General features: G+C 41.6%; 1 protein-coding gene across 2 annotated transcripts in view; it reads right to left on the reverse strand.

Moving 5' to 3' along the window:
* Window positions 1–5,172, reverse strand: part of LOC116060809 (cystatin-A1-like) — a 38,828-nt gene extending 33,656 nt beyond the window's left edge. Inside the window, exons 1-3 of one of the 2 annotated variants that reach the window (XM_031314556.2) lie at window positions 5,035–5,172; window positions 4,850–4,951; window positions 4,276–4,502 (exon numbers count right to left, since the gene is read on the reverse strand). In XM_031314556.2, the coding sequence (XP_031170416.1) occupies window positions 4,377–4,502; window positions 4,850–4,951; window positions 5,035–5,106 (300 nt within the window). In that variant the 5' untranslated portion in view covers window positions 5,107–5,172 and the 3' untranslated portion in view covers window positions 4,276–4,376. Of the gene's footprint in view, window positions 1–4,275; window positions 4,503–4,849; window positions 4,952–5,034 lie in introns of those variants that run through there. The other variant, XM_036003511.1, reaches the window with a different exon arrangement.
* Window positions 5,173–14,455: the final 9,283 nt, after the last annotated feature.

Below are 14,455 nucleotides of genomic sequence, written 5' to 3' on the forward strand. Positions count from 1 at the left end.
AAGGACCCCAAACCACTTCAAATGTAACTCCCCTGTATACTCTACTACTGACTGACAGATTTACCTGACAGAGAAGGCTGCAGCAGTGTGAGAGGGGGAGTGGCCAGCGGCTACAGCGGCAAAAGCCAATGTGTGCTTCTTTTACCGATATATATTTAACGATATCTTTTGCGTTTCTTATCCAAACAATGTCAAACATGGCACTGCACTTACTCGTGTCCGTAGCAAGACACATGTCAAGTTTGAAATCCATCAGACTAACGGTTCGAGAGATATGCGCTTAACACCCACACACACACCCACACCCACACACACACACACACACACACACACACACACACACACACACACACACACACACACAGACAGACGTTCCTGCAATTTATAGATAGATTGACACTATAAATACATTTGAATTGAATACTGGAGCAATTTCAAAGGTAGTTGTTCCCATCAGTCATAGAAACTAACCTTTAACTCCACTTATAGAGACCTGGAACATAACAACCAGGTTGTAATGCAACGTTTCATATTTTAACATCAAGATATACAGCAAGTAAAGCTGGGATACTAGTTTGATAAAAATCAGATCTTGTTCAAAGAGAATTAGAGCGTGTTCACTTTTATAAAAACCACACCTACAAAAGAATGATAGTGTTCTTGGCACGAGACACACACACACACACACACACACACACACACACACACACACACACACACACACACACACACACACACACACAGCAAGAGTAAACTTCTTCCTGGATACTATCAGAAATGCCAAAGGGAATAGTTTAAGACTTTGGAAAAGCATTGACAAATTGCTTGGAAAGGAAAAACCCAAATGTGAAAATACACAGCTCCAAATCAATGTTGTAACTCAAACTGATAGCCTTGTTGTTGCAACACATTTTAATGACTATTGCATGAATTCTGTACAAAAATTGAGTTTGAGTTTTCCAAAAACCCACCTACCTTCCACACTGGTTAGTGGCGATTCTGCCCTAAATATGACACCTACAAATGAGGCAGTGGTTGGCAAAATACTTTCAACCCTGCAAAGCAAAATATGTATATGGACTTGATATTGCATTTTTAAAACTTCATAGAGAATTTATTACCTCTCCTTTAACTATTTTGATAAACAAGTCAATAAATGAGAGCATCTTCCCCAGTAGCCTGGAATCTGCCATAGTTACCCCTGTGCATAAATCTGGGGACTCACAGGAGGTCAGCAACTATCGGCCTATCAGCATCCTCGCAGACATCTCAAAGGTGATGGAAAAAATAGTGTCAGAACAACTAATTGCTCACCTGGAATCCAAGGCTTTTCTACATCCTATGCAATTTGGTTTCAGCAAAAACATTCTACTGAAACAGCCTGCTGCTACTTCCTTGAAGTAATCAAAACAAACCTAAATCAAGGAGCAGTTTTCCTTGATTTACGGAAGGCTTTTGACATTGTCAATCATATCAAACACTGTTAAACAAATTGGCCAGTTATGACCTCTCCATAAACACGAAAAACTGGATTAAATCATATGTGAGTGCCCAACACCAGTGTGTGAGGGTGAATAACACTCTGTCTCCAGTTAAAACATGCACACTGGGAGTACCACAAGGGTCGATCTTAGGACCGCTGCTATTCAGTATATTAATGACTTACCATCTGTATGCGGTGATGTTGACATACTAATGTATGCTGATGATACTGTTTTATATACTCATGCGAAAAATGCAACAGAGGTTTCTATAAAACTAACAAAAAACACTTAAAGCATGTATACTGGGAGTACCTGTAGGAAAGACCAACATTCTTAAGTGTTATGATGGTCTGTCTCTCTTCCATTGTTAATTGCCTTTTCCCTGCCAATTTTATGGCAACACACTACTTTCTGCAGTACTAGACTGTTCAAATAATGCTCACGAGGGTATGGTACCACAGTATGTTCCAACAATACTGCTATACAAACAGAGGGGGTTGTAAGTAATCCAGACAAGTTGGAACAGCTGTTGGAATTGATGGCACCAACTTTCAAAGCTTGATCAACCTCCATTGCTGCAGAACAGCTTTACGTTGTTAACCCATTTCTTGTTCCCTGAAAAAGGCCTTTTTGTAAAATTCTGAAATGTACATTATTTTTCAGTTTTGGGTAACCTTACTTTTTTTTTAACCTCAGGCAGTTCACCACTTACCTTTGTACCATTTCAAGCTATTCATTGGACTTGAACTGCTAAAATTTCAATTAAAAAAGTAGAAAAATTGGGGTGTTCTAAAACTTTTGACCAGTAGTGTAGGTCAATGGAGGCCAAACGGCGTTGATAAACATGCTAAAAAGTGAGTATGCGTCTTTATAACATGCCAAAATGGCATACGAATTGGCGTGTCATACATACGCCACTTCATGAGATCAGTCTGCAGAAACACATTTACATCACATTGGGGAAAAACACCCAAAGAAAAACACACAAACCTAAAAAATAAAAAGGCCAAAATCCTTGAAAAAAAGTAAAGGTGCCCTGCCACACGTATTTCATGACTTTGTGGTGATGTCTGAAGGTCTACCATGGACTGTAACCTTGGTTACCTTGTTTCAAGCCATTCTAGCGTGGTATAGAAAGCCTGCAGGAACACTCGATTTGTGCCAGTTCTCATTAATATCCAACAAGCTAAGCTGCTTGACTCTGATTGGCTAAGAGCTAGCCAATGAGAGCCTGGCTGTCAGCATCCTTTACCCTGCCCAACTGGGCGAGCTCATGAATAGTAATGAGCTCAGGCAACACCACGTCAGACTGACCAGCTTTTGTAATTGGTCTGATTTCTAGAGCTGACAGAGGAGGTAGCAGTTCATTTTCACATTCACCACATAACACAAACACATATGGACTAAACAGATTTAAAAAAAAATGCAAGTAAAAACGGTTTTGTGTGACACAGCATCTTTAAAATAAAGTGTCAAAAAGCTTTTAAAAAAGTGTAAAAAGTGCCATAATAGCTTCAAAAGTGCCCAAAAAGTGTTGAAAAACTGCATAAAGGGTGTAGGACTCACCTGTCAGGGAACAGGTATAAAGGGTGAAGGACTCACCTGTCAGGGAACAGGTATAAAGGGTGAAGGACTCACCTGTCAGGGGGAACACGTGAATAGAATCGGCACTACCATGATAAACAACCTTTGTCTGTGACCTGGAGTAAACCTGAAATTCAGAGGTGTGTCCTTATCCTGAGAGACTTTTCATTCAAGAAAACACCCACAATTCCACAGGAATATAATGCGGAAACAGAGGTGATTTTGGGACTGCAGTCTGTGACCCTCACAAGGGGAAGCATGTCTGGCAGTCCACTGCTGGCAGTGTTTCATGTTCTATGTTAGATTGTTTTCATCGTGGTGTTTATTAAACCTTTTGCTTAACTTTCAACTGGACCAAGCCTCTCCTTCCTCCTCAGAAGTCAAACGATCACGTCGTTTTAGAATTTCTCTACACAGGTCATTGTATTGTATTCTGTGAGAGTGTAGTCTACCCCGTTGGTCTCGGTGTTCCTTGTATTTTTTGTGATTCCTGTTTTGGGGATTCTGCCTGTTCCTGTTTATGTATTTTGCCTGCTATCTTCAGGACTCTTTTGTTGTATGGATTATTGTTTATTAAATCCTCAAGCTCACCACTGCTTGCTGTCTCTGCACTTGGATCCTACTTTCTCTGAAACTGTTACATATAGAAGTTTTGACCCGACGAATTTGACCCGAGGACAACATGAGGGTTAAGAAAACTCCCAGTGTCAGGAAAATCAATTCTAGTAAACAATCAATGAGTCACAGACGCTGTAGGATAGTGGCAGAATATTAAAGGTGGCAGGGCGCCACACGGATTTCATCTGAAGTTCTACCATGGACCTTGGTTACCTTGTTTCAAGCCATTCTAGCGTGGTATAGAAAGCCTGCAGGAAGACTCAGCTTAATTTTTGCCAGTTCTCATGAATATTCAATGAGCTAAGTTAACAACTAGCCAATGAGAGCATGGCTATTAGCATCCTTTACCCAGCGCAACTGGGCGAGCTCATGAATAGTAATGAGCTCAGGCAACATAGTGTCAGACTGACCAGCTTTTGTAATTGGCCTGATTTCTCCTCTTATTTCTGTTGAGTGGCTAGAGCTGACAGAGGAGGTAGCAGTTCATTTTCACATTCACCACATAACACAAACACATATGGACCTAACATGTTTCAAAAAATACAAGGACAAACGGTTTTGTGTGGCAGGGCACCTTTAATACATTCAGAATCAATGTTAAATCATTTCAGAATAAAGAAGCAGAAGATTTTAACATGAGACTGCAGCCTTTAAGTGTTTTACTGGTGAGACTGGTTCTGGGATCAGTTTCTAAAAAGGTTCGAGGGGGCTGTCTTTGGTCTGATGATCCTTTACATTAGTCAGAGAAACCTTTCCTCCGTTCCTCATTTCTTGGAAGATTTCCAGATGAATGTAGTTCGCTCCTCCAACATGAACCTGCAAGAAGAAAAGAGGAACATTAGACGTCTGAACACATGTATTCATGTTGATCTGGTGATGTTGAGCAGTGAGGACCTTCTACACACACACACTCACACACACACACACACACATACACACACACACACACACACACACACACACACACACACACACACACACACACACACACACACACACACACACACACACATACACACACACACACACACACACACACACACTCACACACACACACACACACACACACACACACACACACACACACACACACACACACCTGCCATGGTTCAACAACATCTCACTAATAATTCAACCTGTATATTAAAGACATATCTATTTACCTTGATGAGGTAGTTTATTCCTGCCACAACTTGAAACCTGGATTCAACTGCTTTGTATTCCACATAATTCACTCCTGTCTTTTTCTCCACATGGGTCTTCACCTGTGTATGAAGGAAATAAATATGATGATAATTCAGACCTTGGGTGTGGAGGTTGTGAAGAATGAAGGTAGATAGAAGCTCACCTGATGACAAATCTCCTGAGTTTCCTTATTGGCGACCCTTATAGGACCGTATCCTCCGACCATGGTTGCCATTGTATCAATGTCCGCTGCAGTTAAAAGAGAAGTCAACTGTCTGTTTGTGTCAACTGTTTATCAAATAAGAATGTATTTATAGAGAGTAACCACCACTGGAGAGCCGCCCACACACAGACACACCCACACACACACCCACACACACACACACACACACACGCACACACACCCACACACACACACACACCCACACACACACACACACACACACCCACACACACACACACACACACACACACGCACACACGCACACACACACACACACACACACACACACACACACACACACACACACACCCACACACACACACACACGCACGCACACCCACACCCACACACACACACACGCACACACACACACACACACGCACACACACACGCGCACACACACGGTCTCTCCGCCTCAGCCTGACTCCACCTATGGAGTCCATCTATGTTCCTCTGATCTCAACTGTTAGTCAAATAATTCATAATTTCACCTTTTTTTAACTTAGAAATTAGGTATAATTTTATATAAAGGATTTTATTTTGACCATATATTAAAAAAATAAGTGTAAAACTAGTGGTAATATGTTGGAAAGAATTTGACTAAGGAGATGTAACACAGAATTGGGTGATAATTTATACTTCATGCTTTATAAACTGGCAAAAAAGACCAAGAGGACAACAGGTGCATGGTCGACGGGAAGACAACACAAAGGTTAAGTCCTTTAAATGCTCGACCAACAACACAGCAACACTGGACCGACTGGAGGGTCCAGCAGAGTTAGAGCTGTTAAACATCTCACATTATGGCCATTTATCAAACAGTTTAAACACTTTACTTTCTTTTCTTTTCTAGGAAAACCTTTGAAAGGTCAGTTGATGTAACAAACAGTAAGACAGACTGATTCAGCAGAAAAACATCCAACCTGTGATACATACCTGAGTTTTTAAAGTCCTGGTCCACCCAGAAAGAGGTCCAGAGAAATGATCTGAAGTTCCTGAAGATTGGTGACGCAGCGACTACAGAAACTGTCTGGAAGAAAGAAAATAAATTATATTAATGTAAGGCAGTATGCTCAGTTATTAGTTATGGCAAATACATTTTCGTCATGCATATATATCTGATGTGTCTCCAGATCTTATCATTGTAAAGTATTTCCAGTTCTAAAGAGTTCTTACCTGTGTTTTTGGTCTGTGATGTTGGGGAGGCAGAGAGAGAACAGTTTATATAGATATCTGCAGAAAGGGGAAGGACGCTCTGTGGTCACATGATTTCACAGAAATACTTTGACTTCAAATCATCAGCAAACATGAAGGGAGGGAGGATGCTCGGTGGTCCCATGGTTTCACAGAAACTGTCTCAGAGACGGGGGGAAACTTTTTTGGAAAATTTTAATGTCACGTGATTTCACAGAAACGGTTTGACTTCATATCATCAGTTTAACCAGAGGAGAAGTGAGGGAGGAGTTCTCTTTAGAAGACTTTTACTGATCACCTGAGACGAAATTCAGGTGTTGCAGCAAATACAATAAAATAATTAATAATTATAATTGCATGAAACAAAACTTGCCCCAGGTGATTAGAGAGCCTGTTATATTTATAGTTAGTGTTGATTATGAGTCCACTAGTTTAGTTAATATGTCCAACAAGGGAAACCTTCACAGAACAAACTATCAGACTAATAATCAACATATTACTCAAATATGGAGAATCTCAAACATACTGTCCCCTAAACCAAACCTCAAAGGTTATTACACCAATATGTTCTAGTACTAATATAAGGTATCTGGTTCTTATTAATACGTCATCTACTGTAGATCTACAGTAGAGCTGCAAAGATTAATCAATTAATGGATTAATTGTCAACTATTACATTTATCATCAACTTTTTTGATAATCAGTTTGAGTAATTTTTTATGATAAAAGAGGTAAACTTGTGATGTCAGCTTGTTAAATGTGAATATGTTCTAGTTTCTCAAGATCTTTGAGTTGTGGACAAAACAAGACATTTGAGGACGTCATCTTGAGCTTTGGGGAACACTGATCCACATTTTAGAGACGGAACAACTCATCCATTTATCCTGACAATAATTCACACATTAATTGACATTATACAACAAGTAGATCCGACCAGACAATCTGATTGGTCAACTAGACATTTAGAACATGCTCAAATCAGCATGACAGCACACCTAGAGCCATATGAGCACCCCTGGTGCATCACTTAAAATATGACTCTGCCATTTCTCACACATTACAGAGTTGAATTAAAAACTGTTTCAAAACATTTGTATTCACGTAAGTAATGCAGGAACCACAGTGGAACACACAAAAGCTCTCCAACCAGTATATACAGTCATTCATTGGATTAAACGACTTATTTGTTACAACGCTCTCAAGTTAACTTTCACTGGATATGTTTGGATCAGCTGTGCCGGTGACATATCTTGAAAATAGCTGAAACACGTCGTGTCTCACTGCTGACAGCTGTATGTGATACTGAACCATCGGAATGAGGAGCTAAACCTCCGCTTCCATGTCAAGGTAGATGATTATGAATACGTGATTTTTGCAACTTCATCAGGGATGAAATGTTTTGGTTGTGAAGAGGCGGGACACACGGTGAAGGCCTTCCCGAGACAAGGTGATCTGAATCCTCCCGGTTCCCGTCCGGGGGGGGGCTGCTGTCTCGGAGCCGGCTGCTGTCACGGAGCCGGCTACTGCCTCTGAGCGGCTGGCGCCCACTCCAGTGTGGCGATGCCATGTCTGACCAGACGCACCGGGTGAGTACTGTAGATACACCAGGTGTTTGTGTGAATGATGTGGGAGAGAATAGGAATTGAGTTGTGAGTGAAGTAGGGATAAGTGTAGTGGGTGAAGAAAAAGAAAAAGAAAAAAAAACAACAGGTGAAGGTATGTGTGGGGAACAGACAGGTGAGATCAGGGAAACACAGGAGGGACAGTCAGGGGAGACAGGTGAGATCAGGGAAACACAGGAGGGACAGTCAGGGGAGACAGGGGAGATCAGGGAAACACAGGAGGGACAGTCAGGGGAGATCAGGGAAACACAGGAGGGACAGTCAGGGGAGACAGGGGAGATCAGGGAAACACAGGAGGGACAGTCAGGGGAGACAGGGGAGATTAGGGAAACACAGGAGGGACAGTCAGGGGAGACAGGTGAGATCAGGGAAACACAGGAGGGACAGTCAGGGGAGATCAGGGAAACACAGGAGGGACAGTCAGGGGCGATCAGGGAAACACAGGAGGGACAGTCAGGGGAGATCAGGGAAACACAGGAGGGACAGTCAGGGGAGACAGGTGAGATCAGGGAAACACAGGAGGGACAGTCAGGGGCGATCAGGGAAACACAGGAGGGACAGTCAGGGGAGACAGGTGAGATCAGGGAAACACAGGAGGGACAGTCAGGGGAGACAGTCAGGGAAACACAGGAGGGACAGTCAGGGGAGACAGTCAGGGGAGACAGGTGAGGTGCAGACTGATGAGGTTAATGAAAAGGTAAATTAAACAGTTGAACCAAGTGTAAAGATGAGTGAACAGGTGGAGGAGATAGTGATGGAGGAGGAGGAGGCAGCAGTTAAATCTAAAATGACTCCTAAACGCAGAAGGAAGGCAAACAATACCTCCAGTGAAGCAAAACCAAGCAGAGTGAGTGAGAAGACGTTGAGGAAGGTCTGTACGGATGAGTGAGAGTGAAGAATGTGTGTTAGATGAAAGTGAAGTCCCAAACTTCAGCAGCAGTGAAGTGAAGAGAGAATCTCAGTGACATAAAGACTGATCTCTGCATGTGTAGCAATGCCAGAATGGGCTGACCACTGCTAGTGTTGAGTTATAACAATATGTGTCACGCCTGTACAGCATTATTACTGTTTATACTTTATAATCTGGATGGACATTTGATGTCACATTTTCAAGCAAGTGGCTTGTACTGTGATGAACAAAACTGAACTGTAGCTGCACAGGGAAAAAGAGCTTCTTTACAAATGAGAAACAAATGCTCAGTACGAGAGAGAAATTTGAAGAGTATACTTCATATTTCGTGGGATATGTCTCATTTTAAACAAGGTTGAATGACAAACCACATGATAGTACGTTTTACATAACATATGCAATAAAAGTAACCACCAATCTATCCATTCATGAAACTGCATAATGTCAGTTGAGGTTGCAGGTTAGTGCAAGGTCAGCAGTCTAATGAAAAAGACTTCAAACTTCTCACTCAACAAACTGGTATTGAAACTAAACATGCTGAACCAGCAAGGTTGTAAATCACAAAACACACACACACACACACACACACACACACACACATTAACAGACACACACACATGTACACAAACACATTAACAGACACATACACACACACACACACACACACACACACACACACACACACACACATTAACAGACACACACACATGTACACAAACACATTAACAGACACATACACACACACACACACACACACACACACACACATTAACAGACACACACACACATGCCCACACACACACACACGCACACACACAGACACATTAACAGACACACACACGCACACACGCACACACACACACACGCACACACACACACACACACACAGATGCACACACACACACACACACACACACACACACACACACACACACGGTAATGAGGTCATGGTACGGAGAAACTGGGAGTGGCTGCTCCCTCAAATGTCATATAGAGGCAGAGTTTTAGTAAAGTAAATAGTCTAATTATAAGTAAATAATCTCGGTGCAACCCTTTTGTGGCACCGTTTTTCTTGTGTGGACCCCCCATCAGGCCTACTGGCTCAGATCCAGAGGAAAATGGTGGATTTCCATTGGGGTGCAACAGGGGGTGTTGTTTTTATCAAGAGAGGAGGGGGGGCAGGGCCTTGTCCACCTGGCCAGCAGAACGGCCACCTTCAGACTTCAGTTCATACAGAAGTCTCTGACGGGGCTGTCTGACTTGGTGTGGAGGAACGTGACCAGCTGGATCCTCAGACATGGGAGTAAACTGGGGCTGGACGCTGCTCTGTTTTTAACTGATCCAAAAATGTTAAAGTTAAGTGGGTTTCCTCCTTTTTATCAGGGCGTTTTTAAATCTTGGGTCCTTTTTAACTGTAAATTGTGTGATGGGTCTAACTCTCTGCACCTGTTGTTGAAGGAGTCGCTGATCAACGGGAGCAGACTTGATATCAGCAGCGGGGTTCCCGGGCTGCTGGCAGCCCTGAACCGATCCGGGACTCTAAGCCTGCAGCAGCTGGTGGAGGCAGCAGGGCCTGGTCTATCGGGGACCGGGGCTCTGGGCTTTCTCCTGGGCATGAGATCCATCCGGGTCGCACAAAGACTCCTGGACCTATGGACACAAAAGCTGAGTGGGAGAGAGAGGAGACTCCTCATGGAGTACTGCCGGTGAGAGGCTAGGCCAGACACCACAGACCCGTTCCCGGAGGTTTACCCTGCTAGCTGTCAGTAGCCCGGGCAAACCTACCCTGCACGGAGCAGATAAAGTGACGTTTTACCAGAACTGTGTGAAAGCTATCAATAAAAATAAAAAAAAAGAGTGTCAGACCCCCCACTGTCTGGAATGACAAGCTGAGGGGGGACCAGTCCCGTCCCCAGTGGAGGGTTTTTTTACAAGCCTCCTCTCAAAACAACGGACCGCTGACCTCCAGTGGAGGATTTTACATGGTGCTGTCGCCTCCAATGCTTTTATCTCTGCTCTTAACCCAACTGTTCTTAACCAGTGTCCATTCTGTAACCTTCGAGAGACCATGTTTTTACAGAGTGTAAGAGACACAGAGTTCTTCTCTCTTTTAACATTGATTTTTAGTCTTTTGATGTTGTTTTTACTGAGGGTTTTTATTATGGGATCTGCCTACAAAAAGGCACAAAAAGAAAAGTGACAGCTCCTGAATTACTATTCAGATGAAGCCAAAATGGCGATTTATATAAGCAGGAAGAAAAGGGTGGAGAACAGAGAGGGGCAGGAGACCAGGACAGTCTGGCTCTGTAACATCAGAACAGAGAGGGGCAGGAGACCAGGACAGTCTGGCTCTGTAACATCAGAACAGAGAGGGACAGGAGACCAGGACAGTCTGGCTCTGTAACATCAGAACAGAGAGGGACAGGAGACCAGGACAGTCTGGCTCTGTAACATCAGAACAGAGAGGGACAGGAGACCAGGACAGTCTGGCTCTGTAACATCAGAACAGAGAGGGACAGGAGACCAGGACAGTCTGGCTCTGTAACATCAGAACAGAGAGGGACAGGAGACCAGGACAGTCTGGCTCTGTAACATCAGGTTTTATAAACACACTGGAGACATTGATGCTTTTAAACAGCGTTGGTGTTTTAATGACATTGTTTGTTCCGTTGTTGATGAAGAGTTGGTTTTTGCACAAGTTTTTACCGGATTACATTATTTTTAAACAAATACTGAGGTTTATAAATATGTAAAAGTGTTTTTGTGAAATATCTCTCTCTCTCTCTCTCCCCCTCTCTCCCTCTCTCTCTCCCTCCCTCTCTCTCTCTCTCTCTCTCTCTCTCTCTCTCTCTCCCTCTCTCTCTCTCTCTCTCTCTCTCTCTCTCTCTCTCTCTCTCTCTCTCTCTCTCTCCCTCTCTCTCTCTCTCCCTCTCTCTCTCTCTCTCTCTCCCCCTCTCTCTCTCTCTCTCTCTCTGTGTGTGTGAACGTCTCTCCCCCTCTCTTCATGTAAAACTGGTTTGTTTTCATCAACATCAAACATTTACAACCAGACTTCATTGACTAAATCTTGAATTTAAAGATGATCTTTTTGTACAGAAAAAAAAACAGTCAAAGTATTAAAACTGAACACTTCACTGGTTGTTTGTTTCATCCTGTGTGTATGTTTGTTTGTTTGTTGGTTGTTTGTTAGTGAGACGAAAAGTCAAGGTATTAAAGAGGTAAAGAATAGATCTTAAAATGGGACAGATTTGAATGGAGTTTGGTGAAAAGTATTGCTTGACTAGTTTTAACTAGTTTTTGGAACGTTTATGGTTTTAAAAACAAAGAATTAGTATCAGTGAAACCTTTTAACCTTTTTGCTTTGGCTGATCTGACATGGTGTTAACATTTATATATTTATGTAAAACCAGACTTCAATGACTGAACTAAACTAAACTATTATGAAGAATGTCAGGAAATCCTCCAACATCCTGAGAAACAACAGAACATTCCATGTTACACACACACACACACACACAGACACACACACAGACACACACACACACACACACACACACACACATACACATACACATACACATACACACACACACACACACACACACACACACACACACACACACACACACAGACACACACACACACACACACACACACACACAGACACACACAGACACAGACACACACACACAGACACACACAGACACACACACACACACACACACACAGACACACACAGACACAGACACACAGACAGAGACACACACACACACACACCGTGACAGTAAATGGTTTTCTTTAATGTCTTGTGTTTTGTGGATTGTTTGTCTAATATATATTTTCTGTTTTATTGATTTGTTTTATGTTGATTTTGTGTTTTATATTGAGTGGATTTGATCAAATGTGTTGGTTTTGTTAACTTGTTTGTGAACCCTAACCCACAAATGAAGGTAATGTATTGGAATGAGTGTTATAAAAAATGTAAAAACATTTTAACCATGACTTATTTGTATGTGTGTGTGTGTGTGTGTGTGTGTGTGTGTGTGTGTGTGTGTGTGTGTGTGTATGTGTGTGTGTGTGTGTGTGTGTGTGTGTGTGTGTGTGTGTGTGTGTGTGTGTGTGTGTGTGTGTGTTCCTATCTCAGCTGATGAAGAAGGCCTCAAGTGATGAGGAACTCCTGCGAGAGATAGAGACACTTGTTTTTCTGCGCTCAGATGCAAAGAAGAAATTATGCTAATTTCTTTTAATTTTCCTGACAGTTATAGTTGAAATTATGTTGAAATCAGAAGGCAGGAAACAGGAACTTTTTATGTCTATCAAAAACAAACTTTGACAGGCAACAGCAAGGTGAGATTTATGTTTTATCAGAAATGTTTTCAAACTGTTTCTTCCAGTTTTATAAGAGAAAAGATGTCAGTGATGAAGACTATGATGGTAGTTTAGTTAAATGAAGGTCTGGTATCTTCCTCACCTCCAATAAAGAGCTTTTCTGTGTCAACATTCAGGACTGTCTACCATGCCGTGATCAGACTCAACCAAACATTTCCCCAAATTTAAATATACATTTCAAAAGATTTTCTTACTGACATTCTCAATGTTGTTCAATATATAAACATTTAACTCTTCCGGATAATTTAACGACCATATAAGTTCTGAATATCTTTATAATATGTGAACAAATACAAGAAATCTGACTCTGGTTGTTGGTTGCTGTCAATGTAACCTACATCCAGAACCAGACACACAGCTAAGATGAACAAAGACAGACCAACATTTAACTACTTTTTACAGTGTGATGGCCAACAGCTCCACATGGTAACAACAGCCAGCAATGGTAATATTGTCCACAATGTCCCCCTATTCTGTTTAGTCCACAGGTTAACTTTACAGTCAGACACACCCCAAACTATTCATGATCACTAAAGTAGTCTAAACACTGTTAATATGATTTATAATCTACATATTTATTTACTTTGAGCCTTACACTGTTTAAATGGAGTGTACACATTTTAAATGGTAGGGTTAAATAATCATTGTTGATCTTCTCCCTTCAAATCAAAACTTTATTGACTTTAGGACACTTTTTAATAACAACCCAGTTTAAAACTATGAAACATAATCAGCATAACAACCAATAAAATACTAAATAGAACCAGAGAAACTCACTGAGACAAAAGGAGTCCCCAAATAAAAAATGTTCTAATCCTCTTTCTGATTGGATAATAAACTGTTTCACATGGTCAGTTATCAGACTCCCAAACTGATTATCTTCTGTATTTATAATAATAATAATAGGAGTGTTTTCTGATTGGCTGATCATGTCTTGAGGTCCAACTGAAACATGAAAGGAAACATGACCAAAAGGTGGTGAGTTTCTGTCTCTACGTCCTCCAATTATTGATATCAACAATGTTTGATATCAAATACTAAACATCACAACTTTGATTGGGTTTGACCTCAACTTTATTAGACTGATTCACATTCAATGTTTCAACAACATATTCATAACTTTAATTTTCAAGTGTATACTCTATTTCTTATGTAATTATGTGAATATATGAGTGTTTCTAGTGAGGCAAGGACTAAGTCTATTAAATAAAATGGTAAAACAAAGACAAATCACACACACAGCAAT

This window comes from Sander lucioperca, chromosome 7, assembly GCF_008315115.2.
Source record: "Sander lucioperca isolate FBNREF2018 chromosome 7, SLUC_FBN_1.2, whole genome shotgun sequence".
NCBI classification, from domain to species: domain Eukaryota; kingdom Metazoa; phylum Chordata; class Actinopteri; order Perciformes; family Percidae; genus Sander; species Sander lucioperca.